Consider the following 27,175-nt stretch of genomic DNA (forward strand, 5'->3'; position numbering starts at 1 on the left):
CATTAACCATACTACATATTATTTTGGCCTATATCTCATTAACCATACTACAGTGAAACCTGTCTATGTTGGCCACCATCGGTTCCATTGAAAAGTGGCCAACTTAGACAGGTGGCCAACTTACAAAAAATAAGTGTGATTGGTGTATTTTTAGAATGAGATTTTTAGTATTACTTGATTGTAAAATTTTAATAAGCAGTACCGCGTCAGCTACTTTTAAATAATGTGTATAGAGTAATCATAACAATACACAGTACTAGAAAAAATACTACAGTATATTTAATATATGTACTTTTTTCTTCGTGGAAACTAGTCCTGTACACTGAATTATTCGGATGGGCACACAAACAACCATAAAATCGAAACATATGTACGCAGTTTATTGAAAATAGTATTGTAGCACACTGAGTTATTCACATTGAAAAGAAGAAAAGCAAAATTATAAATTCAATAATTTATATCCATTTATATGATTTTTTCGGCAGTGACAAAGATTTTCTGTAGACACCTTTCGAAAAGTAGCAAATCAGTTATTAATAACAAATTTATTCATGGTGGTTCATTCTAGACGTATGTCTTTTATTCTTTTTTGCACATATGCACATTCTAATTTTGTAGTAACTACCTCTTGTTAATGAGCTGCAAGTGTTTCCCTTGAAGCGAAAGGGAATTCATATCGCAAAACCTCCGCTACCTTTCGACAAGCAGTCAGGTGCCAATAAATGACAATTGAGATGGTTAGCTTTAACCTTGAGAATTTTCCGGAATTATTAAAGCTTCCCACTGACAAAAGGAGCCGATATAGCTAATGGTTTCACCAAAGCAGACAAGGTAAACAAATGCGTACATCCATTTCCTGAATTCCTGTACGTGCTTTATTCTTTTTCGCACCTTCCTTCACCACCCCTTTGTCAGGGTAGTGTTCTGGCCATTGACCTCCAAGAACAAATAGTGAAAATCTATGCTTCTCTTGTCTCCAGTAACAAATAGAGAACATTTGGCTCTCAGAGTGGATACGAAAGAGTTAAGAAAAATAACAAAACGTATTCGCGTGACCAAGATACACAGGTAAATTTATCATTATCAACGTAGGATAAACATTGCGTCAATGCGGCCAACTTCCAAGATAGACAGGTGGCCAACTTACAGAGTAATAAGTAACGAATGTCTTATGGGAAAATGCAGGTTCAAGACGAACCAGGCCAAGATAAGAAAGTGGCCAACTTAGAGAGGTGACCAAGTTGACAGGTTTTACTGTATATACCATTTTGGCTTATATCTCATTAGCTATAATACTTACTGTCGTTTTGTTAGTCATAAGTAGGGCCTGGAAGTTGAGGAAAGATCACCTTGTATTTCTTGAGCATTATATCCATTAAATATGTCATTCTAATTAAATTGAGTCTTAATTTTATGTCCTTTTTTACAGTTTTAGGTCCTTTTTTAAAGATATTTTAGGTCTTTTTATAGGTCCTTTTTAGGCAATTTTTAGGTCTTCAACTTCCGAGCCCTAGTCATAAGAAAGAGTTTCTTGAGGGTGTACTTCAATATCAATACACCTTAATAGATGATATGATTCTTGTTCAGCATCAATTAGGTTTAGAAAATAATTGGTTAAAGAAATCTCCAGGAGGGGGGGCATGGTGACTCAATGGTACAGCACTTATCTCTAGTGCGTGGGGTCTATTGTTCGATCCCCGGCCAAGTTAGTTTGACGTAAACAACATCGTGTCCCTGGGTTTTCTCGGGATATTTACGTTTTCTCCTCCATTTTTATTCTACCAATTCTTCCATCATTGTTTACTTACGCTAATTATTCATCTCCATTAGCCTAATGGGCATAATCCTGGGACGTTAAACTGAAATATTTCGTTGCATATTTTAAAAATCCCGAAAACGAATTATGAGGGTTCTTTTTTTTTTTTTTTTTTACACAGACACGCATGAGAAAATGAAATGAAATCTTTTGAGTTTTACGTCCTACGGATATGCCAGTTAGGTTAAAGGAGACGGTGATTATGAGTAATTAATGAAATGGTGCAATGAAGAAAGTGGGACGAAACAGGAAAACCCCGAAAAAACCCACGCACACGGTGTTTGTCCACCACAAAGTTCACTTGGCTGGGGCTGGGATCGAACCCGGGACCCTAAGTACCAGAGGTGAACGCTCTATCACTGAGCTACCGCAACCCCCGCAGACACACATGAGCACCCGTAGAGGCGGCCAAGGAGGGAAATTTCTCTCTCTGCAAGGGCACCGATCCTGGGGGGCCGAAGGCCCCCCAAAGTTCATGGGGGCTCCCATGCATTGTATTTATAAATATACAATATTTGGTATAATTTGAATGAAATTTGTCTTTAAATCCCTATATATACCTTCCACATATGGATGGGCCTTCCAAATTTACAGAGAAATGGCGCCCTTGCCTCTCTGAACTTTCGAAAGCCATTCGGGTCTTTGAAAAATACATTATCAAAACGTATTAGATTTGCTTACTCACCCACTACAGTATTCAGTATATTTAATGTAGTTAATAAATTTATACAATGTGCGTTAATAATAGTTTTAAATGAAGTATTATCAGCATAAATTCGTGCCTATTCGCGACTTCGCTTGTGTGTCAGTCTTTTTGTCCCCCCTTGGGAAAATAACCTGCGGGAGTTTCAGTAGAAACACATAATTTTGTTCTGCTCATTGAGATCTATCAATTCGTATGTGTCGTCTTTTTGTATTTATGTAAAAATACTTTGTTAATTATCAGATCGTCTCTTCTTATTAACATAGCTACTATTTGTAAGTGGAGATAAATATGTTGTTAAAAATGACCGATAGGGACTAACAGCTATCTAGGAATACAAATAATGCAAAAACTCAATATACTTAATACAATTAACATATGGTCAAAAAATGAAGCATGTACACAATCTCTTACAATGAACACAAGTAAAACAAGCAGTTTTGTTCGTATTCAAAAAATAAATGTACATGAATTTATTATTTTTATTCGAATAAATGAATAAAATAATAATTATAGGCTACTAATAGCTCGAGAAATTCAACTATTAAGTAGAAGATACATACAGATATACTGTAAATGTTTAGAATTCTATACACAAAGAAAATGGTTTTAACATGATGGATAATACCTTAATAAACTCCTAATTATTAAAAAAAATGCTTGGCCTTATCCATTTACTGGACTATCCGTCCTTACATTTCTTTTCTACTCTAAACATTTATTCCATACTATATGATTGGCATGGGAAAAATCATATCTATTACTGCCATAATACGGTACAGACTTGAGTGAATCAACTTCTAAAATATGCAATATTCAGGGTATTCTGGCAATAAATGGACAAACTTCGTATACGTGCTCAGAATCACAATACAATAAAATAGTTTTCTGTAACTTTGGTAGGAAACTCCTAATTATAGAGATGGGACCAATTTATGGTAATTAATAGAATTGGTCATACAGTGATTCTACTGAATAAAACAACCAATATAGTTTGAATAAGTGTTCAGACTTCAATACAAGAATAAAGTTTACTTGTGACTTTGGTCGAAAACGTCTAATCACGGGGATGGGACCAATTTAAGGTAATTAGTGAAATTTGCCACGTAATTAGGCATTCCCGACCAAAGTCGCAGACACATTTTTTTTTTTTAATATTGATATTCTAGACATGCATGTGAAGTTTGTCGGTTTCTACCCTGAACATCCTGTATGTAAACTGATTTTACATCGTATACATCGCTCTTTAGATTTAATATAAAATCAACTCGATAATAAGGTAGGCTACAAAGTATTAAATTATTTCTCTCCTTCACTTCTAGGTGAATATAAATCCAGCTTACCAATCAAAAGAACTAGAGTATTGCTTCAACAAAGTAGGTGTGAAAGCTGTAATATCTGCTAATAAATTTAAAACTCAAAATTACTATAATCTTATGAAGTCTATAGCACCAGAATTGACAAATGTTTCTCCAGGAGAAGAACTACATTCCAAGAATGTTCCCAACCTAAGATGGATTATATTAATGGGAAACACAAAGTGGTAAGTAAAAGTCTTTTAGTAACTATATTTCTTAAATTAAATTTGATTCAAACATAAATGTGAACTCATTTTGAAGCGGCGTTACCGTAGTCTTCTTTACCTGAACAAACTTTGTGTTTTGATAACTAATGCCATATGTGAGGTCCGGGCGAATTTTACCTGAGAATAAAAATGTTCCGATTTCCGACAAAGCCATAAGGAGAAATTTCGAGTTAAACATAGTGAGTTTCTTTATTTGCACTTCACTCGTTCTCGGGACCAGGGTGGCTCAATGGCGGAGTGCTGGGGTCCCTAGTTCGATCCCAAAACATGAGTTTGTGATAGAATTTCGAATCCATCGATTTTCTAGGGTTTGTCCCGTTTCCTCCCATATTCTTATTCCACTAGTTCTTTCAAAATCATTCACTTTCCTTAGTCATCTGTCTTCTTGAGCCTAAAGAGGAAAAACGTAAGTCGTTAAATTAAAGATTCATTGTTTCTTTTTTATTTGTTCTTTCCCATTAGAGCTCATTGCCCACATGTGTTATTCATGTCCTTGTCTAAATGTGTTGATACATAAACACCCTACTAACAGAATGGTAAACACCATTGGTAAACACGAATGGTAAACAACACTAAAGCCTGTGACAAACATCTTGGCATTTCAGCTAAACCAATAAAACACAAGCTCTGACGCGACGTTGCCGAGTGGTGTGGCTATGGCTAAGCAGACGAACTTAGCGCGATCAGGTGGCAGAGGATAGGCATGGATGTGTACAAAATAAACGTGGCAATGCTGCTGGCCTCTCATTTGCTAGCAGCATTTAAAGGGAACATGGAGCGCCGCCTTCAAATGCCAAGATGCTTATCACGCCGTTTAGTACTCATTTGCCCACATTTGTAGGCATTCCATTATTTTACAATTGAAGTAATTTCAATAAAAACATTATTTTGTAGTGTATTTTTTTACTTCGTAAAATACATATTAGCTTATTATAGTAATATGTTTATAAAAATGTTTCTGAACAATTAAATTTCATTTCTTCTTTAACTGCCGCAATGATCAATAGATATCACGATAACTCATATTTCATTGCATATAATCTATCTTTTTAAAGATCTTGACTATACTTTCCAGAATCTTTTTGGAACTTTAGCAGGTATCAAAAAGGCAATACAGATTTATAAAAATTTAGAAACAAAGACATACATTATTTACAAAATACTATTAAACGAACTAACATGCTTCCATATATTTTTTTTCAATTACATTAAATTTAAATTATAACACTATATAGTCAATAAACTACCTTTACGAAAACAGCTACATGTTATGAGTGTGAACTTTGCAGGACCACTTTTGAAAATTATAAATGTTTGTACCGGATTGTACCGTAAAAGTTTTCGTTTCTACTGGTCTCAAATTCGAAAAAATCGAAAAATAAAGTGGTGCTGCTAACTTAGCAGGACCAGAATACAAATTTCTACAAACCTGAGGATTTTTCTATACGAATCGTTTGTTCTGCGTATGTACCGGATTGTACCGTAAACAGTTTCGTTTGTACTGGTCTCAAATTCGAGAAAATTGAAAAATATAGTGGTTCTGCTTAGTTCACGTGAACATAGCAGAACCACTGATAATTTTTTTACAAATCTGAAGATTTTTCTGTACGAATCGTTTGTACTGCGTTTGTACCGGATTGCACTGTAAAAATTGTTGTTTCTCAAATTCGAAAAAATCGAAAAACAAAGTGGTCCTGCTAAGTTCAGGTGAACATAGCAGGACGATATTACAAATTTCCACAAATCTGAAGGCTTTTCCGTACGAACCGTTTGTTCTACGTTTGTACCGGATTGTACCGTAAAACTTTTCGTTTGTACCGGTCTCAAATTTGAGAAAGTCGAAAATTAAAGTGGTCCTGTTAAGTTTTCGTGAACATAGCAGGACCAGAATACATATTTCTACACATATGAAGATCTTTCTGTACGAATCGTTTGTACACACATCTGGAGTAGGAAGTTTGCGTTTCATCAAAGGTACAACAGACCAACATGTTTACGTATACATACTGAAATGGAATCTCGATGACAGTGCAAAGAAACTGAATATGGGCACCTTCTTTATATTCAAGCAAGATAACGACCTTAAACATATTGTATGAAAAGTGAAAACGTCCTTGTTATATAATGTATCGAAACAAATTCATACTCCTCCACTATCTCCTGAGCTCCTGACCACAGTGCCATTGAGCATTTGTGGGATGAATTGGGAAGACGAATTAGAAAACACAACATAAGAAACAAGACCAAAACACACTACGTGAAGAGTGGAGGTAAATCCATCCTTCAACTACATTGAAATTGGTAACGGCAGTGCAGAAACGAATGCGAGAAATGCTTAATCCTTAACTGTGCTTGTTGGGTATTTAAATACCCCACGGCCTCTTCAGCAACGCACATTTTCATATTGTCGGCAGATGTTTCTGTTGTTCATTGTAATTTCATCTTGCAGTGTGCTTGTGATACTGTTCGGACGTCCTTACGATTTTATCGGCAATAATAATACTTTATTGGGATGGAAAAATGCCCTAGAAGCACAGTTACGCGGATAGTGAGTTTAACATTGTGAGTGACCATTCATTTCATACAGAAGAAAATGAACAAAGTTCGTCATCTAATGATGACAACTATAGATCTTCAGAGTTCTTCTATGGAAAGAATACATGTTTTAAATGGAATGAAAGAGCCCATTTGAAGAAACATACCAAATTATGCATTATCATTGTTCACTTACCTGGAACAAAAAGGCGTGCAAAAAGTGTATTTTTTAGAGGACATTGTTGGTTGTTGAGAACTTTTATGCTCTGAAGACATGTTATAATGTGTTTTGGAAAGCACAAATGTGAAGATTGAAGAAAAAGGTAGTAACTTTCATGATTCTAAGTCATCGTACACAGGTGACATTGACATGATAGAGCTGCGAACATTTATAGGTCTTCTCTACTTATAAGGAGTGATGAAATCCAGAGACGAGGATGTTACAAGTTTATTTCCCTCAGATGGAACAGGATGACATATTTTTCTTTCTACTTTGAGCGTGTCTAGATTTCTTTTCATACTTTCATTGTGCTGCAACAAGATAACTGGGGAAACAAAATAATAAACTTGTTGTTATAAGAGATGAGTGGAATTTCTTTGTGTGTAACTGTCAGGCATGCTTTGTTCCCAGTGATTGATGAGATGCTCCTACTTTTTCGGTGCAAATATGGATTAGAAATGTACATCCCAAAGAAACCTGCAAAATATGCGATCAAAATATTAACACTATGATTCAAAGACTTTTTTTATGTGAATAATGCGTTCATTTATACGGGAAAAAATCGTAACAGAAATTCGGACATAAGTGTTCCAACAGAATCCGTTCTTAACATATTACCAGTGGAAGGCGCCAACAGAAATATAACTGTAGATAACTGGTTCACTTCGATTGGACGTGCTGAAAAACTAAGGAGAAAAATTAAAAGGACCAAACAGTTTATAAATAGGTGATGGACGCGAGACGAGATATGAGAAATGCTAAAATCTCGTCTCTTCTTTCGCAAAAATATTTTAATCTCATCTCTTGTTCATCTCTATCAATAAATAAAAAAATTTTACTTTCTGTGAAGAAATGCTCTCGTTCAGCACTCAGCGAGAAATCATTTCCCAGTATTTTTTTTTTCAATAAAAATAGATATGTCTTCAGGTTTCAAAGTGGAGGGAGTACTAACTTCAGCAAATGAAGTTTCGTCACTACAATTCCATTATTCTATGTTACCTCCCTATGAATGCGTGCCTGTCTTTACAGGTATTTCTTTACCTTATATCAGTAACGAATTTACAAGAAACCTTTTTTTATTAATCTCGGAATTGGGAAGTGGTGTGAAGTTTTTAAGCATAGATATGATGAACAGTAGCTTCTCTTTTATTCCACAACTTAAGGACTTCAGCCCGAAAGCCCCCTTCCTGTAACCGCCACAGCCTTATATAATAATAAGCTACAGTGTAATTCTCAAATAAATTCTAACATTCCCATTTCAGTTGCTATTTTCTCTATTCTCTATTTAAAACTTGCCTATTATGATGATGTTTGTGTTTCTTATCCCATATTGCTGGAACATTCCACACTAGTTCTATTAATATGTCTTTCATAATCAAATTTAATACTGCAGCTAAACCTTTCGAGCATAGACACACACAATCCTCTGCAGACGAAATTCTAAAAAAATTAACACTTTATTCCGTGCAGCGCTTCAGGGGGAACCAATGAGAACACGAGCCACAGCAATGCTTCCGCTGAACATCGATGTGTTTATCATCGCGACCACTAATTCACCATTGCGGTCGGCCTCTGGGTCGCGATGTAGCGTACATCTCCGGCATGCGCTTACCCCTTTGAATCCATGTATTTGTGCTAGTATCGAGGTCTCTTCACGACTTAAACCTTGAGTTCGATCGCGAGGTCTCTTCGGTATGTTTTTACCCTAAAAGTATTCCACATTGCTGCTTACATTTCTCATGATGTGAGGTGCAGGTAGCCAGAGACGAAACTAAGCATACCAGAGAAACACCACCACAATAAAAATGATACAAATAAGGTGGAGTGGCTAGGGATATTCAAAATAATACTAAAATTACATAAAATGCAAACAGAATGCATTAGCATACATAATTCTCTGCTTGGAGATAAAGGTGATCTCCTGTGGAAGCCGCCACTGCCACACTTAATAGTCGGTAGAGCATATGTAAATGAATATAAACGAACAAAAGATCTCAGGGCATTCTCGGACTACAGTCATGGTCTTGAAGCTGCTTATAGAGAGTTTCAAAATAAAAACAAAAGGTTAAATAAAAAAAAATCTAGTTTCAAAACAAACAGGTAGCAGCCTGTTAATTACTCTCTATACTCATGACTGTGTTCTTTTAGTTCTTTGGGCGTAATTCTCCCTGGGCCCAATTCAGGGAGATGGTCAGATGTACAAAGACAAGGAGAAATGTTTCCTTGACTCACACTCGTGAAAACAAAACATAGGAATTAGCATCAGGTACTCACCATGCAGGAAAAACAGACCCCTAGAAATACTTTGGATAGATGAAGGTTTATTGCTGCCTTGGTAGACCATTGGTGAAAATCGACACACTTAACACTTCCATTTATATATACACTTATATTGAATTTCGATTACTTATGGTGCACCACATACACACTCTTAATTGAAATGCACACAATTTTCCCACTGGAAATTGATAAAAATAAAAAAAAAACAATAATGATGTAACTGATTTAAAATTGGAGATCTGTTTGATCTCTTAATTGATCTAAACACTACATTAATACGCACTCCTCGTCATTCTAAGTTCACTGTTTCTGACCATCTTTCAGAGAGGAGGATGATAATAGCAAATAAAATGGTATTACACACTTTATATGTGAAAATAAAAAAAAAGATCAATAGATATATATTCGATGCACTGTTCATTCGGAAAAGTTGACGCACAGTTCCTGCTGCAAAATCACCAATGTAGTTACCACATTCTCATTCCACTGTAAAGAAATGTTCCTGACGATTCTGACTCGCTGAATGGTCACACTACGCTGGAACTGACATAAGGACTATCAGTAAAATAGACAAGTTAAGCTACTGCTTGTTTCCTTGTGCTAGAGTCCAAGGATGGCACTGCCGTAATAGCGTGACAGGCCAGGAATCTCTCAGATAGAGATTTGAATATAAAATTCCACTTCCATACTGGGAATTAGTGAAATGCACCACTGTGCTACTAAGAAAGTTTATAGACGAATAACGGCTACTTGGTACTGATGACCAACAGATAGCAAAAAAGCCATAGTTAAATTTATGATTGAAACTGTCATGTTCAGACGTAGTAACTGATTATAACGTAGTTTTCAAATTTTGACGGTTGACACTGTTCGAATGCACTTGATGTAACTCACAATCAGATAGATAGGTATTAGCACTGTTCACTAGTACAAGTAAGTACCCGATACATGTCGGTACATGTATAATAAACACAGGAATCCTGGGGAGCGATTCTCTCACCTTCCTGGGTCGTACTTCCCCGTACTTGAGAAGTATTGAAGACTTCACACACGATAGTTCGAAGTGTACTCTTCCAGATCTATCAAACAACTTCCCTGTTCAGCCACTGAACAAGGTTATTAAACTCTGAAATTCCAAGAAAAGCGGGACTCGCTCTTCTCGGAATCTTCCCCCAAAGGGTTTGATGCCGCAGGCAACATATCGTGGGTGGTCTCCTACAAACAGACCACAGAAACTTGCTTCTGACTGCATAGTTAGCCAGACACCTATGAGAGGTGCTGCCCTCATCTTCGATGGCGGTCACTTTAAAAAGCTTCTGATCAAAACAGAAGTCCATAGCATTAACACATAAACATTTACTATTTTCACTCAGAACCAACACTTTGCATAATAGAAACACATGATAATATATACAAAAATAAAGAAAAATATACACAGAATACATTGATAATATTACACAGAACTGGCATCTCTCGTGGTATTAGAAGGAAGTCTCTTTTCCTTTGGCTTCCCTTCAAACTGTCTGCTACCAACCCTAGTAGCGATGTTTTCAAGAGAGAGAGAGAGAAAAACATCTTAGGTTACTATTAATTTTGAAAAAAATACAAGAGCCAAATGTCTTGAACGAAGGGAAACACGTTGACAAATATAGTCATGAATTTTGAACGGTCTTTCCAAGAACTAGTGAGCGTAATACGTTAATATTAATATTTTACATATAAAATGAATCAAAATAAAATACAATTTTTCAAAGCTGCTGTGCATCCTGGGAAAATTTCTTAGGTCCGCTCGCTGACGGGGTAACGAACTTTGGTGAAGAGGGGTGGAATGACGCTTTGAGCTCGCTACTCGAGAAATTCTTTTAAAAGGTGTAGAAATCGCACCTTTACAAATTCAAAATCTATCATGTTGACGCTAAAATTTTTACAACTTTTTCAACAAAGCATGTTGAGCGTCAGTCAGCAATGTATCCAATCCAGCATTGCTTTACAAGAGGAAGTGAACAGGATACTTCCTATACGTAATGAGTCATCTTCTCATGCTCATTCAGTGATTTCTTCAAGCGTGAGTTGTCATAGACCTCACATGCAGTTCTTGATGCAGCCAAGTGTCGTCAAGAAAAAAAAATTCTCTGTCCACGTAGCTCTGTACCCAAAGTTCAAACTTCTATACATGAATCCTTAGTATAGGTTTTAATTTCTTCTTTAAAAAAAATTAATCGTATGTAGGATAATTTAATAACTATCTCACTTCATTCCCATATATATATATATATATATATATATATATATATATATATATATATATATACAATGCAATGTCCCAGTAATGAGATGCATGCAAGAATAAAAGGTTAATTAGCCTATAAAAGAAGAAACATACATAATTAAATACAATATACAACAATATTGTATTAATACTTTCGTATTACGCTCGGTGTTTACCCATTTATATTCATAATAACAAGATAATATTTAATATGCACGCTAATTTAGAAGCAATTAATTTTACCACAAATTAATATATTTAAATAATGATATGTAAATGTGCCCCTCATCTGCATTTTGAAATGCAGATGAAGGAGAAGGAACTCGGCCTTCTACATTTCCCCCCTATGATTCTAGGTGCTGTATTTACTAATACAGGACGTAGATCATAACGGGTGCACATTTTATCTTCCTGTAAAGATAAGCAAATTATTACATAGGTCACAAAATAACATACAAAGTAAATCACAAAATAAAGCACACTACAACATCATTACAAGAAAAATAAACAAACTAGCTAAAAGTAGAGAATTCAGGAAGCCCTACTTTACTTGACCTGAATACATAAGTTCCCCATATACACACAATACACTAATACACTAAAATACACACTTTAACACTACACTATTTACACTAACATGTCAAATCCGGGTTTCGATGCTTCGTGTGTGAGTTATCTATTGCGTCTCTATTGCACCAGTACCACCGTTGTTTGCTTCTTCTCTAGCAACATACTTTTTGAGTAAGTAAGCATTTCTGGTCATTTTGACCTCTTCTGTCGCAGGATCCACTAGCGTGTACATGTTTTTGCCCGTGGTAGCGACAATTTTCCATGGGCCAGAAAATAGGAGAAGGAGTTTCTTTGAAACACCTGCTAGAGCAGTGGTGTCCAATTATAATGAGCCTGAGGGCCATAACAATATTTACTAGTAAGGTGGAGGGCCGCAGCTAATAATAATAATATAATAATTATTATTATTTATTATTATTATTATTATTATTACAAAAGAAAAATATAAAAATGTATTTGAAATATCACATACATATTACATTTATATTACATCAAATGAGGGTGATAAGCAATATCTACAAGGGCTGAAATATGTACACTCATGTCCAAAATGATTGTCTCACATCTATAATTGTCTTCTTGTAAGAATATAATTTGATAATGATTTTGCAGGGTACCGTTAATACTAATACTATGTGTATAATCAGGAAATGTATATTTGTGGTAAATTTCGTAGGAAAAGAATTATAAATACGAAAATTAGAATGAGTAAAACAAAATGTTGCCCAATGGAGAAAAAGTTTTATTTTCGTTTTATTGTTTTTATTTACTGATCTTTTGACTTGAAATTTGCCACATATATGTCTTTGTCTATTATACACTTACTAACATTATAAGGAATACCGTGCGTATTCGTTATCAAATTATATTCCTGCAACAACATATTTATAGACATGCGACAATAATTTTGGACATGAGTGTACAACCATTTCTGTTGTTGCGAGCCGCAGAAGATATAAAAGAGGAGAATCTTCAATGTAGCTTCTGAAGCAATTCTTTGCAATTTTCGTGGTGTAAAATGCACTTTCACATAAATGAGTACTACCAATATTGACAGTACTTTCCGATAAAACTCACAAAAGTTAGGAAAACGTTCGTTGGAAAGTAGCCTGAAAAATCTACTTCTTTCTCTGTCCTTGTCAAAAAGATAGGATCAGCTTGAAAGTCATCAAGTTCGAGTTGCTGGTTTGGGTGGCAATAGATTTGTAAATAATGCAATATCGTTTTTAGTTTGTCAAAATCTGAGAATCTTGTAGTAAATTCATTCATAATACTCTCGATGTTTCTACAGAACTCAGAAAAATCTAATGTCAGACGACTGAAACTTGGAAAGTGTGCTAAATTATTTTTCTAGGCAGAGTTCGGTGAAGAAAAGGTCTGCTTTACAAAGCAAGATCAGATGTATTGGTTTGGTTTAGTTTATTGAAGTAATCGTGCCTCTCCACAACAATGCCTTGCCTGTAATTACTTTACCGACTGTAGAGTTGCTGTGGATGCCCGTGCCTTTTTGTTGTACAGAAGCGCTAAATGGATGCCTTATTTCGAAAGAGAATGGAAACATTAAAAGAATAAATAAATATAAATGAAAATATTATCAGTAATAAAAATCGTAAATCGTAAGAACTTTGTGGGCCGCAGAAAATGGTTGGCGGGCCGCATGCGGCCCGCGGGCCGCCATTTGGACAGCGCTGTGCTAGAGCATCCGACTTCGGGAATACAAGGTCACCCACATTGTACTCTACAGTACGGTGTGACTTGTCGAAATTTCTCTTCCGTGCAGCAGCATTCTTTTTGTGATTTCTCTTAGCAATATCTACGTAGTACTGCATGTCATGGCGCTGATCCACTTCTGGGATTTCGAAGAGCCTGGCTATGTCTCTAGACATAGACTGTCCATAATGGCATTCATAGGCTGACACGCCAGTGGTCAGGTGTTTCGCGGAATTCAAACACTTCTCTATTTTCTCCAAGTGTTTGGGCCACAATCTTTGGTTGTCATGACACAATTTACGCAGTAAACGTACGGTTGCCTTTACTGCGACTTCTGCCATTTCTCCCTGGGGATAATATGGAGTAGAAGTTATGTGCCTGATACCAACGTCTGCTAACTCAATTTTCCAGCGCTCAGACTGGAAAGGTGACCCTCTGTCTGTCAAGACGAGTTCCACACTAGGGTTTACTTTCAAATATTCCTTAAGCTTTCTTACTGACGGAAATTCCTTGTGAGTTGAGAAAGATGATAGCCATACTACCGGAGATGCAGTCTTCTGACCCTGTCTACGGAAAGATCAAGAGAGAAGTAGAAGAGAAGACGAACTCACCAAGAGTGAGTGGTGCTTGTCACCGCTTCGAAGTTTTGGTAGTGTTTGCTTTTCTACATGCGTATAAACCTACAAGTTTTGAAAAAGCATCATAGAACACAAGAATGTAATGGACTCCCCCAATTCCTTTGGTTATTGGTCCTAGCCAATCTGTACATACCAGGTAGCCTGGCTTCTCTACGACGACGGGATTCAGTGGTCCCGGACGATAACAGTGGGGAGGGTTGCTCTTTTGACATAATTCGCAGGAAGCACAATATCTCCTCACGCTTGCTCTCATCTTTGGCCATACGAAAAATTCAGTCAGAAGTGGAAGCAACTTACTGGCCGACATGTGCCCTCGATCTGAATGGTAATAATCGAGTAGTGGAGTTACTAACACTTCTGGGATGCATATGCGAACTCCTTCCCAGTGACGCTTACATAAGCGTCCGTTCAAAACTTCGAAGCGGTGACAAGCACCACTCACTCTTGGTGAGTTCGTCTTCTCTTCTACTTCTCTCTTGATCTTTCCGTAGACAGGGTCAGAAGACTGCATCTCCGGTAGTATGGCTATCATCTTTCTCAACTCACAAGGAATTTCCGTCAGTATGGTCATCAGCGACTCCTGGAGGATAGGCTTCCGTGCAACACTGAGGTCTTCTTCTGTGTGAGGAGGGTACCGTGAGTGATAATCACTCAAATTTTCATTCGACTTTACAAACTCAAACTCGAAATTAAAATTGGACAGCAACATCGCCCACCGGGTGATGCGCTGGTTTGTAAGTCTACAATACAGGATAAACTTAAGAGCAAGGTGGTCGCTGCGAATTTTGAATTTAGTTACTACTAAATACTGCTTAAATTTAACAACCCAATCTATAAGTCCATAAAATTCCTTCTCAGTCACTGAGTAACTTTTCTGTGCTGCGTTGAACACACGTGATGTGAAAGCGATGATCCTAATGTCATCATTGTCATCACGCTGGTACAATAGAGCTGAACACGCAACATCACACGCATCGGATTCTAAAATCAATTGCTTATCAGGCAGGACGGTCTTCAATACTACTTCTTCTTGGAAGATCTGTTTGATCTTCTCCATCGCTGCCTGATGTTCGGGTTCCCACTTGAACCTCACATTTTTCTTCAGCAGATTGAACAACGGATAGTGAATTTCCGAGTATTTTCTGCTGAAGCACCGGTAATATTGGCAGTAGCCAATAAAGGAACGCAGTTCCTTCACGTTCCTGGGTGTTCTGAACTCTAACACCGACTTCACTTTCTCCGGATCTTTACCAATTCCGTGTTGAGAAAGTTCGAAACCAAGTATGTTTAATTTCTTTCTTGCAAAGTTACACTTCTTCAGCCTGAGAGTTAGGCCACCTGCAGTGAGTAAACCCAACACTCTGTCGAGGTGTACAAGATGTTTACTGAAGCTCCTGTCGGCTACTATCAGATCATCGACATACGCGCCGCAGTACTCTCGCGCTTCAGTTCCAATAAGCATATCTAGTGCTCGAACACATGAAGCAAGGCTCTGTTTCGTACCGAAAGGTAATTTCTGAAACACGTAGGAAATACCTTCATGTAAAAATCCTAAATACTTTTGATCACTTTCTTTGACCTTAATCTGAAGGAACATCTCGGTTGCATCCACGCAACTGAACCAAGAATTATCGCAGATGTCTTGGACAACAGACAAGGGAGGCATTGGTCGGTCAGATAAATCACCAGATATCTTAGCCAAAGCTCGACCGTCGATACATACTCGTATACGTCCATCACTCTTTGCTGTCACTACCAGTGGGTTGATATATGAAGTAGGTTGTTTTCTGATCACACCCCACGCGAGCCATCTCGAAATTTCATTGGATACTAAATTTCTGTAACGTTTAGGGTAAGGATAGAGTTTGGCCTTGATTGGACGTTCGTCCGTTACTCCAATCTCATGCACGTAGTTAGCTATGCAACCTGGCTTGACATCAAACAAAGCTTGATGCTTGAGCAGCACAGCTTTCAAACTTTCTCTCTGTGAGGCTGAGAGATCTGAGTAGTTCGATACAAACTCTTCTATATCTGAATGGGAGGCGCGAGTCTTCACTTTCATCCACTCTTCTGGTGGGAATACGTGAGTCGCCAATTCTTGGGCACTTGGGAATCTTTCATCATCCAAGTTTGGTGCACGAGTTGCCTGCTCTCTGGAGGTCTTAGACTCATCTTGTGCATTAACCCTTATGGCCTTCCGTCTTTCGTCTGACGGGGAAAAATTAAAATTAACATTCTCAATTTCATCCATTAAACTAAATGGTTTGCTCCACTCACCATTTCACTCCAAACATCGAACTACTAGATCTTCAGTCTCGCAATCTACGGATCTAAATGCTACTTCTACATCATGTGGATGTTTTAGATGTAGAAGGCCGGTGTCATAGTTTAACACGGCACGAGATTCTGTAAAGAAGTTGGAATCTAGTATCAAAGACCTGTTTAAACCTGAAATAATAATACCCAACGTATGGTATTCCTTCCCTTGTATCACAATGGGTGATATCAATAAAAATAAGTAACTACTCCTGAGAAGTCCTGCTCGAGAATCAGAGTAACTACACCTGGAGTAATCTCCTCCCTCAATTTCGTATCAATAAAACAAGCCACTACTCACGTCTAGTCTAATCCAGATTTATGAACGTTTACTCGCGCTTCCTCTGCACGTAGCACTGAGTCGTATCAATAAAAGAAGTGGTTACTCATTTCTCCGATCTGTTGGGCGGTCATTTCGTTATGGGTAACTTATGGCGCAGTGTCCTAAACGCCATGGAAGGGACAAGTAGTAACGATAGCTTCAATCAAAGTGCATTTGTGGATATTATAAAGTGGTTTCCAGTGGTACTTTCAAAGTCACAGTTACCAGAAAGTAAACGAAGGAAAGCCGAAGCTTTGAAGGCAAGTACAGTGAAATGCAACGAAATATCAAATACATCTGCAAATGAGACACAAATCCAAAAGAGAATCTTTCATATCCGAGCGAGCATTTAAAAAAAGAGAAAAAAAACTAATTTGAAAAAGAAAACGGGAAACAAGAAAGTAATACTGAAACCACGGGAACGAACCTCTTGGAACTGATGGATGTTGATTGGAATCCAGCAATATCAAGATTTGCACGACAAGTGCATGTCACGTGTTGTCCAAGGTCTTTGTAGATTGTTTGGATTTAAGAACGAAATCAGACACTTGGTTCCTTTGTTTCTTTTTTTTAAATAGTCCAGCCAGTCACGTCATAAAGCACGTCCATCTGATTGCGTTTTCCACACCATACGTGTCCCCTTTCCCCTTGGCATAAATAATATACATTCTCATGTAAACACCCTTCCTATCAGCGTTGAGTTGAGTTGATTTTGAGTTTGATGTCCTTTCCAGTAGCGAGGCTATATGAGACGGGACCCACTCATTAACTTGGAATCCGAACCATATGAGCTCCCGCCTAGAATCGAACGCAGGTCTCTCATGCCAAAGGCATGTACGCTGTCCGCTTAGCCACGAAGGAGCTCTTCCTATTAGAGTATTCGTCTCCAAAATACTAGCTTTCTTTATTGCCACGTGTGTATAGTCAAGTGCTCCGATAGCACCCGGAAATGTATATTGTTTTTGCCACTCTGCCTTTGCTGTTTGAATATTACACACACCTCCGGAAACAATCAATTTTCATATTTCGCATCCATTACACTTGTATTAGTCATAGACACAGTACTTTGAGCCACAACAGAATCCCCTGATATTCAGACCTGGAATCCCGGATCACTCACGTAAAGCAAGAAAACTCGCATCTTTTCGTCATTACGTAGTGCACCACCCCAAATTTCCGTTAATTCTCCTAAAAAATGTTGTGCTAACTACTCTACATTTTCTTTCATGAACCTATGTTTTTTGTAATCTCCATTTGCAACATTTCTATGCAATTTATAAGTTTTGCTACATAGCAAAACAATCATATACTCTGTCATATTTCGCACGGAGTCACCTATTTGGCTTGCTCCACAAAGGACCCCGCACTTTTCTTATGGAAAGTGGCTTTCGGCTAATGTTGTTGAAACTTCGCTGGTTGATAGTTCTTAACATGTGGATCAAAAGTCTCAATGGGCACAAAGACCGAAATCCACTCCTTCCCCCCAAAAAACCGCCTTGAAGTAGCTGGGGGGATTGAACTGATTTCAGCATGTAAAACAATTTGTTGTTTTAATCAACTCAACAAGGACCCCAAACAACCACATGTTAGACTATCAAACTACCCCACTTGACACCGCCCTTTTCCCCCACATATCCCCCCTCCCCCCGCGAATTACCTTACGGATGTTCCATATTACTGTAGTTTATAGTTGCGCGTATGTGTTGAAATACCAACAGTTTTGGTCTCACCGACGATATAATGGGTTTCACGTATCGCTGATTACGAATCTGAAGTGAGAGTTCTAGAATTCCAGATGGAGGATCAATATGGCGGATCAAAAACACGAAACTCCTGAATGTAGCCACAAATAGCTGTTTACTAGGATATTTTGGGTCGTTGGTTACGAATCTGAGGTCAAAATTCTTGAATTCAAGATTGCAGATCCAATATGGTGGATAAAAACGTCGAAGCCACAAATCGTAGTAGACTAGAGTGTTTTTAGATCGCTGTTTAAGTACGCAACATTCCTTGATACTTCAGCTACCATGTAGAATTATTCTGCACCCTTGCCCTTTACCAAAACCCACCACAGATATCTTAATGCTGAACGGTGTTAAAATAATTCATCAATTATCTGTTTATTATTTTCATAATTTCGGTTTGCAGCATCTAATGTGGTACTTAGCAATGAGTCATCGGGATATCAAATATTCTGTAAATGTCGTGCATGGCCTAAATACCACAATACACTTGCACCGTGCGCACATGTACCTAATGTACGAGCACCGCTTTGACATGTACAGTAGTAATCTTGAATAACATTTTGGTCATAATCCTGGTCATTGTGTTTGTAGACAGAGTATACCGCGATGCAATTCCTTTACTGGAATATTTAGGAATTGATCATAGAATGCCCGCACTCCTACTACCACGTGAAAGACAACTATCAACAGAAGATGCGAATACTTCTCGACTAGTTACTAAAAGTCGATGGATAGTCGAGGCAAGAAACGGGCATCTAAGATCTGTTTTTAAGTTTCTAGCACAAACATTGAATCTGCAACATGCAAAAAAACCTAATAGTTTCTATCGCATAGCTGGAGCTATTTTGAACAGATACCATCCCGTTATTTTCATGCAAGATGCAACAATTGAATTAGCTAGAGAAATGAGAAATAGGTCAATCATGCCGAACGTTGATAAAGCAAGAGTGGAGGTAGATAATCTTATTAGAAGGAACGGTCAATGGGTACCGCTGAATGATCAAGGCCTAATTGATTTCTCTGTACTTAACTTAAACTACTTACGAGATTTGACTGTAGGCACATGTCAAGTAGATCTCTCATCCTCTTACGTCCAAGATAAACTAATACGAGATAAGGATGAGCAATTCCAGCTTGACGAAAACGTAACTGAACCGGGATTCCTGCGCATACGTCTCTACTCAAGGTTCCGCAATGCAACTAAGCATCAAGTTTTCATAGCATATGTAACCAATGATGAAGATGACCAGGATTATGGTCGAAATGTTATTCAAGGTTACTACTGTAGATGTCAAAGCGGTGCTCGTACATTAGGTACATGTGCGCACGGTGCAAGTGTCTTGTGGTATTTAGGCCATGCACGACATTTACAGAATATTAGATATCCCGATGACTCATTGCTAAGTACCACATTAGATGCTGCAAACCGAAATTATGAAAATAATAAACAGATAATTGATGAATTATTTTAACACCGTTCAGCATTAAGATATCTGTGGTGGGTTTTGGTAAAGGGCAAGGGTGCAGAATAATTCTACATGGTAGCTGAAGTATCAAGGAATGTTGCGTACTTAAACAGCGATCTAAAAACACTCTAGTCTACTACGATTTGTGGCTTCGACGTTTTTATCCACCATATTGGATCTGCAATCTTGAATTCAAGAATTTTGACCTCAGATTCGTAACCAACGACCCAAAATATCCTAGTAAACAGCTATTTGTGGCTACATTCAGGAGTTTCGTGTTTTTGATCCGCCATATTGATCCTCCATCTTGAATTCTAGAACTCTCACTTCAGATTCGTAATCAGCGATACGTGAAACCCATTATATCGTCGGTGAGACCAAAACTGTTGGTATTTCAACACATACGCGCAACTATAAACTACAGTAATATGGAACATCCGTAAGGTAATTCGCGGGGGGAGGGGGGATATGTGGGGGAAAAGGGCGGTGTCAAGTGGGGTAGTTTGATAGTCTAACATGTGGTTGTTTGGGGTCCTTGTTGAGTTGATTAAAACAACAAATTGTTTTACATGCTGAAATCAGTTCAATCCCCCCAGCTACTTGGAGGCGGTTTTTTGGGGGGAAGGAGTGGATTTCGGTCTTTGTGCCCATTGAGACTTTTGATCTACATGTTAAGAACTATCAACCAGCGTAGTTTCAACAACATTAGCCGAAAGCCACTTTCCATAAGAAAAGTGCGGGGTCCTTTGGAGAAGTTACTAGCATCACAGAGGAGTCTTTGATTTTTATTGATATCAAACGCGTAGTAGTTACTCGGCTCGAGAATAGAGGTGTGGTTACTTCAAAAGGGCTGGGCTTCTCCGAGGTCAGCCGAGACGACTAGTGCTCAGTTCTCTTTTTATTGATACCAATGCGAGTAACTACTTCAAAATTGGGCGTAATGAGTAACTTCTCCGTTTTATTGATATCACCCAATGACTAACAGAGTTTGGCCTACTAGTGTCGCTGCTTTATTTCCAAAAGCTGACGTTACCCTTATATTCTTCGCACTCAGAAATGCGGGTGGGGGATGGCTATTTGAGACGGTGTCCCAAAATTCCTTAGAGATCGCGGAGCAGGTCGCTCCGGTGTCCAAAAGACAATTTACTTCCTTGCCAAATAAACCAACATTAATTTCTGGTAGTGAAATGACGTTATTCGCTGGTAACGGTTCATTACTAGTGTCAAAGAGGTTCTTAAAAATGCCATTAGCTTCCTCATATATTTCCCTGTCTAAGTCGATGGGTTCTCCGTTCCTACTTAATAAAACTAATTTCTTTTCTAAATTGCCTTCATCAAAATGCTTCGTGTTCTTTATTTTTAAACAAAAATCACAATTTTCTTCTTCTTTTTCTTCTGAAGTATAAAATTCCTTCACTGCAGTCTCGCAAGAATTCTCTATGTTTACACTATTAAAACAGGTTAATGAATTACGCACATACTTGGGATGCAATTGTGTCAACTCGGGTGAACAAGTTCTCTCCGTGTCCAACCTACCGTTGCCGCAAGCACGTGCGGACAATTCTCATTCCCTGGAAGAGAGAGATGAGGATTGGTTACTCCTGATAAAATTATTCTGCTGGTTAGGTGGAGGGGGCGCACGGTCATAACGTTCCAGTAACTGGATCTCTTCCTCCTCCCCTCTAAAGGAGTTCCGTCGCTGGCTATCCATGTTTCGCATTCCACCCCTCCTACCGCGGGCTACACGATTGTTTTGGTGGGTGTGGGAGTTCCCACCACGTGACCAACCAGACGACCCACTTCCATTGCTCTGATTACGGGGTGGCGAGCGCTGGTTGTTATGGTTCTGTCTTTGTCCTCGTCTTTGGTAAGGACGCTGGTTTTCTCGTGATCTTTTTGCTTGTGTACGAGCCAGCTGCTTACCACTATGGCCTGGGGGGCTATTTTCTTCATTGTCAATGCTCACCTGGAGCATGTTGACCCCCTTCCTGGGGTTTTGCTGATAGAACTGGTCTCGATTCGACATCGAAGACTGCAGTTCCTGTACTAAGTTAAGCAATTCTGCTATGGTTTTCGGGCGAGACGAGACAATAGCCCGAAATAACCAGTTGGGAAAGTGCCTCGGGAGTACTTTCAACAGAGTTGAGTCTGTCATCCGCGGTTCCAAAATACTATTTTTATGCAACAAATCCAGCAGATATTCTGCTGGGGATTTGTGCACACAACTGTCAAAATGAGACACGAGTATGTTTGTCCTCAAATTCGCCAGTCGTTCCTCGCTCAAATAACATTGCTTAAATTCCCTAATTAAGTCATCATATGTGTGGATCTTACTATGGTTGACCTGAAACCATTGATAGGACGTGTTCCTCAGCACCCTAGGTATGAAACTTAGCCGTAGTTCGTCTTGTACCCCTGTGACCTCAAAGTAGCGGTCAAGGTCCTGGACGAAGTTATAAGTCTCTGTCTCAGACTCGGTCCCCATGTAAACCGGCAAGGTTACATCTCGGTGAATGAGACCTAGCGCGGTGGCCAGATTCTGTCTCGTCTCATGAGTACATGAGCGAGACGTCGACGGTACAGGGTCTGTCTCGGGGTATTTAGCCAGGTTCCTAGGTTGAGAACCGTGCAAGTCGCGATTCGAGGAGTTGTTTGGTGATGGAGGTCTTTGTTGAGTGGCAGAGACAGAGATGTTTGCGAGACGTCCCTCGATCACCTCGCTCGTCTCCTTCTGTATGGAGTTCTTCCATTCCTCCATCTTCTTTTCAAGTTGAGTTCAGACGTCTTTTACGGTATCGTGCATCTGACGGATGCTACCGTTGCACTCGGAACGTATTTCCTCGAGTTGCGTCTCTTGCTCGATTTCCCCCCTAAGTCTGGCAAGTTGGGAAGCGAAACTCACTTCCACTCTCCTGACCTGGTTATTGAGATTTTGAGTGGTCTGTTCAAACCAAGACGAGACACGCTGTATATTCTCATTAAGTTCGTTATAGTTCTCCTCCAATTTACTGGCCGTCTCCGCTACACGAGAGTTTAGGTCTTCTCAAGCGCCTTCGATCTCCCCCCTTAACTCCACTGTGGTGACCTCTAAACGCTCAGTTAACTCACGTTCGCTGTGCTCAAGTCTCGAACTCACAGTCTCCAACTGGAGTTCGAGACGAGCATTACTAGACTCGATTGCCTGTTCGAAACGTTTATGCATATCTCTGGTCTCTCTATGCACCTGCTCCAGGCCGGTCTCTATTCTCTGTTCAAGTCTCTGACAGCTGTTACCTAAATTACTATTACTTTCTTCGATTTTTCTAATTTCTCTAAGCTTCTTGAACTTTCTTCTAACTTCGACTCTAATTTTGACTGCTCGTTTCATTCAAGACTGGGCTTTCAACAATACTCGGATTGACAGTCCGTTCGATAATATCTCCCCGAAGAGGCACTTCCGGTTCCCTACCGGTGGATGGCGGAACCGTTTCCACCACATCTGCGTTTTCACCCACGCTGTCAGTGCGCTCGTTAGCGCCCTGCGCTACAACTAAATTATCATCTGAGAGCTCGTCTGCTCTCTGAGCGAAGTCTTCATTAAGAAACTGTTGTTCCATCTTTCCAAACTTACGAGCCTGTGCTCTAGTTAATACCATTAATGAGTATAAATAAATTACAAAGGTTTTACTTCCCCTCTAAACTTCAAAAAACCTGAATTCTCTAAAACACAGTATATCAAAAACAGCACAAAATGATAGGCACAAATAAAAATTCAAACTTAATAATAGACACCGCAGTTCTTGGAAATTTCTGAGGGGTTTGACAAAACATAAGCCGAAAATTTTATATCCAAAAGTACACTGACCAATGAGTATTTTAAGAGAAATACTCAATCGCCCTTAACGCTGTTGGCGCCAAGTTTTTCTGAGGTGCAGGTAGCCAGAGACGAAACTAAGCATACCAGAGAAACACCACTACAATAAAAATGATACAAATAAGGTGGAGTGGCTAGGAATATTCAAAATAATCCTAAATTTACATAAAATGCAAACAGAATGCATTAGCATACATAATTCTCTGCTTGGAGATAAAGGTGATCTCCTGTGGAAGCCGCCACTGCCACACTTAATAGTCGATAGAGCATATGTAAATGAATATAAATGAACAAAAGATCTCAGGGCATTCTCGGACTACAGTCATGGTCTTGAAGCTGCTTATAGAGAGTTTCAAAATAAAAACAAAAGGTTAAATAAAAAAAATCTAGTTTCAAAACAAACAGGTAGCAGCCTGTTAATTACTCTCTATACTCATGACTCTGTTCTTTTAGTTCTTTGGGCGTAATTCTCCCTGGGCCCCATTCAGGGAGATGGTCAGATGTACAAAGACAAGGAGAAATGTTTCCTTGACTCACACTCCTGAAAACAAAACATAGGAATTAGCATCAGGTACTCACCATGCAGGAAAAACAGACCCCTAGAAATACTTTGGATAGATGAAGGTTTATTGCTGCCTTGGTAGACCATTGGTGAAAATCGACACACTTAACACTTCCATTTATATATACACTTATATTGAATTTCGATTACTTATGGTGCACCACATACACACTTTTAATTGAAATGCACACAATTTTCCCACTGGAAATTGATAAAAATAAAAAAACAATAATGATGAAACTGATTTAAAATTGGAGATCTGTTTGATCTCTTAATTGATCTGAAACACTACATTAATACGCACTCCTCATCATTCTAAGTTCACTGTCTCTGACCGTCTTTCAGAGAGGAGGATGATAATAGCAAATAAAATGGTATTACACACTTTATATGTGAAAATAAAAAAAAGATCAATAGATATATATTCGATGCACTGTTCATTCGGAAAAGTTGACGCACAGTTCCTGCTGCAAAATCACCAATGTAGTTACCACATTCTCATTCCACTGTAAAGAAATGTTCCTGACGATTCTGACTCGCTGAATGGTCACACTACGCTGGAACTGACATAAGGACTATCAGTAAAATAGACAAGTTAAGCTACTGCTTGTTTCCTTGTGCTAGAGTCCAAGGATGGCACTGCCGTAATAGCGTGACAGGCCAGGAATCTCTCAGATAGAGATTTGAATATAAAATTCCACTTCCATACTGGGAATTAGTGAAATGCACCACTGTGCTACTAAGAAAGTTTATAGACGAATAACGGCTACTTGGTACTGATGACCAACAGATAGCAAAAAAGCCATAGTTAAATTTATGATTGAAACTGTCATGTTCAGACGTAGTAACTGATTATAACGTAGTCTTCAAATTTTGACGGTTGACACCGTTCGAATGCACTTGATGTAACTCACAATCAGATAGATAGGTATTAGCACTGTTCACTAGTACAAGTAAGTACCCGATACATGTCGGTACATGTATAATAAACACAGGAATCCTGGGGAGCGATTCTCTCACCTTCCTGGGTCGTACTTCCCGGTACTTGAGAAGTATTGAAGACTTCACACACGATAATTCGAAGTGTACTCTTCCAGATCTATCAAACAACTTCCCTGTTCAGCCACTGAACAAGGTTATTAAACTCTGAAATTCCAAGAAAAGCGGGACTCGCTCTTCTCGGAATCTTCCCACAAAGGGTTTGATACCGCAGGCAACATATCGTGGGTGGTCTCCTACAAACAGACCACAGAAACTTGCTTCTGACTGCATAGTTAGCCAGACACCTATGAGAGGTGCTGCCCTCTTCTTCGATGGCGGTCACTTTAAAAAGCTTCTGATCAAAACAGAAGTCCATAGCATTAACACATAAACATTTACTATTTTCACTCAGAACCAACACTTTGCATAATAGAAACACATGATAATATATACAAAAATAAAGAAAAATATACACAGAATACATTGATATTATTATACAGAACTGGCATCTCTCGTGGTATTAGAAGGAAGTGTTTTTTCCTTTGGCTTCCCTTCAAACTGTCTGCTACCAACCCTAGTAGCCATGTTTTCAAGAGAGAGAGAGAGAAAAACATCTTAGGTTACTATTAATTTTGAAAAAAATACAAGAGCCAAATGTCTTGAACGAAGGGAAACACGTTGACAAATATAGTCATGAATTTTGAACGGTCTTTCCAAGAACTAGTGAGCGTAATACGTTAATATTAATATTTTACATATAAAATGAATCAAAATAAAATACAATTTTTCAAAGCTGCTGTGCATCCTGGGAAAATTTCTTAGGTCCAATCCAGCATTGCTTTACAAGAGGAAGTGAACAGGATACTTCCTATACGTAATGAGTCATCTTCTCATGCTCATTCAGTGATTTCTTCAAGCGTGAGTTGTCATAGACCTCACATGCAGTTCTTGATGCAGCCAAGTGTCGTCAAGAAAAAAAAATTCTCTGTCCACGTAGCTCTGTACCCAAAGTTCAAACTTCTATACATGAATCCTTAGTATATGTTTTAATTTCTTCTTTAATTAATCGTATGTAGGATAGTTTAATAACTATCTCACTTCATTCCCATATATATAATATATATATATATATATATATATATATATATATATATATATATATATATATACAATGCAATGTCCCAGTAATGAGATGCATGCAAGAATAAAAGGTTAATTAGCCTATAAAAGAAGAAACATACATAATTAAATACAATATACAACAATATTGTATTAATTCTTCCGTATTACGCTCGGTGTTTACCCATTTATATTCATAATAACAAGATAATATTTAATATGCACGCTAATTTAGAAGCAATTAATTTTACCACAAATTAATATATTTAAATAATGATATGTAAATGTGCCCCTCATCTGCATTTTGATATGCAGATGAAGGAGAAGGAACTCGGCCTTCTACAATGACTTTTGCTTTCCGGTCTAATCAGGCCATGATTTCAAAACTAGTTAAAACGACTGAACGAGCGAGCCATATAACAAACTCGACTCTACTCGAAACTCGACCTAAAAACAGTGACTCGGCACGAAACTAGACTCGAGAA

At 38.3% G+C, this 27,175-nt stretch overlaps 1 protein-coding gene across 1 annotated transcript in view; it reads left to right on the forward strand.

Annotated features, from left to right (window-relative positions):
- LOC145686158 (medium-chain acyl-CoA ligase ACSF2, mitochondrial-like) overlaps window positions 1-27,175 on the forward strand; it is a 331,245-nt gene that overhangs the window by 60,501 nt on the left and 243,569 nt on the right. Inside the window, exon 4 of the mRNA XM_081759156.1 lies at window positions 3,842-4,062. Within this exon, the coding sequence (XP_081615282.1) occupies window positions 3,842-4,062 (221 nt within the window). The remainder of the gene's footprint in view (window positions 1-3,841; window positions 4,063-27,175) is intronic.

Source organism: Thermobia domestica, chromosome 5, assembly GCF_964235325.1.
Source record: "Thermobia domestica chromosome 5, izTheDome1.hap1.1, whole genome shotgun sequence".
Lineage (NCBI taxonomy): Eukaryota > Metazoa > Arthropoda > Insecta > Zygentoma > Lepismatidae > Thermobia > Thermobia domestica.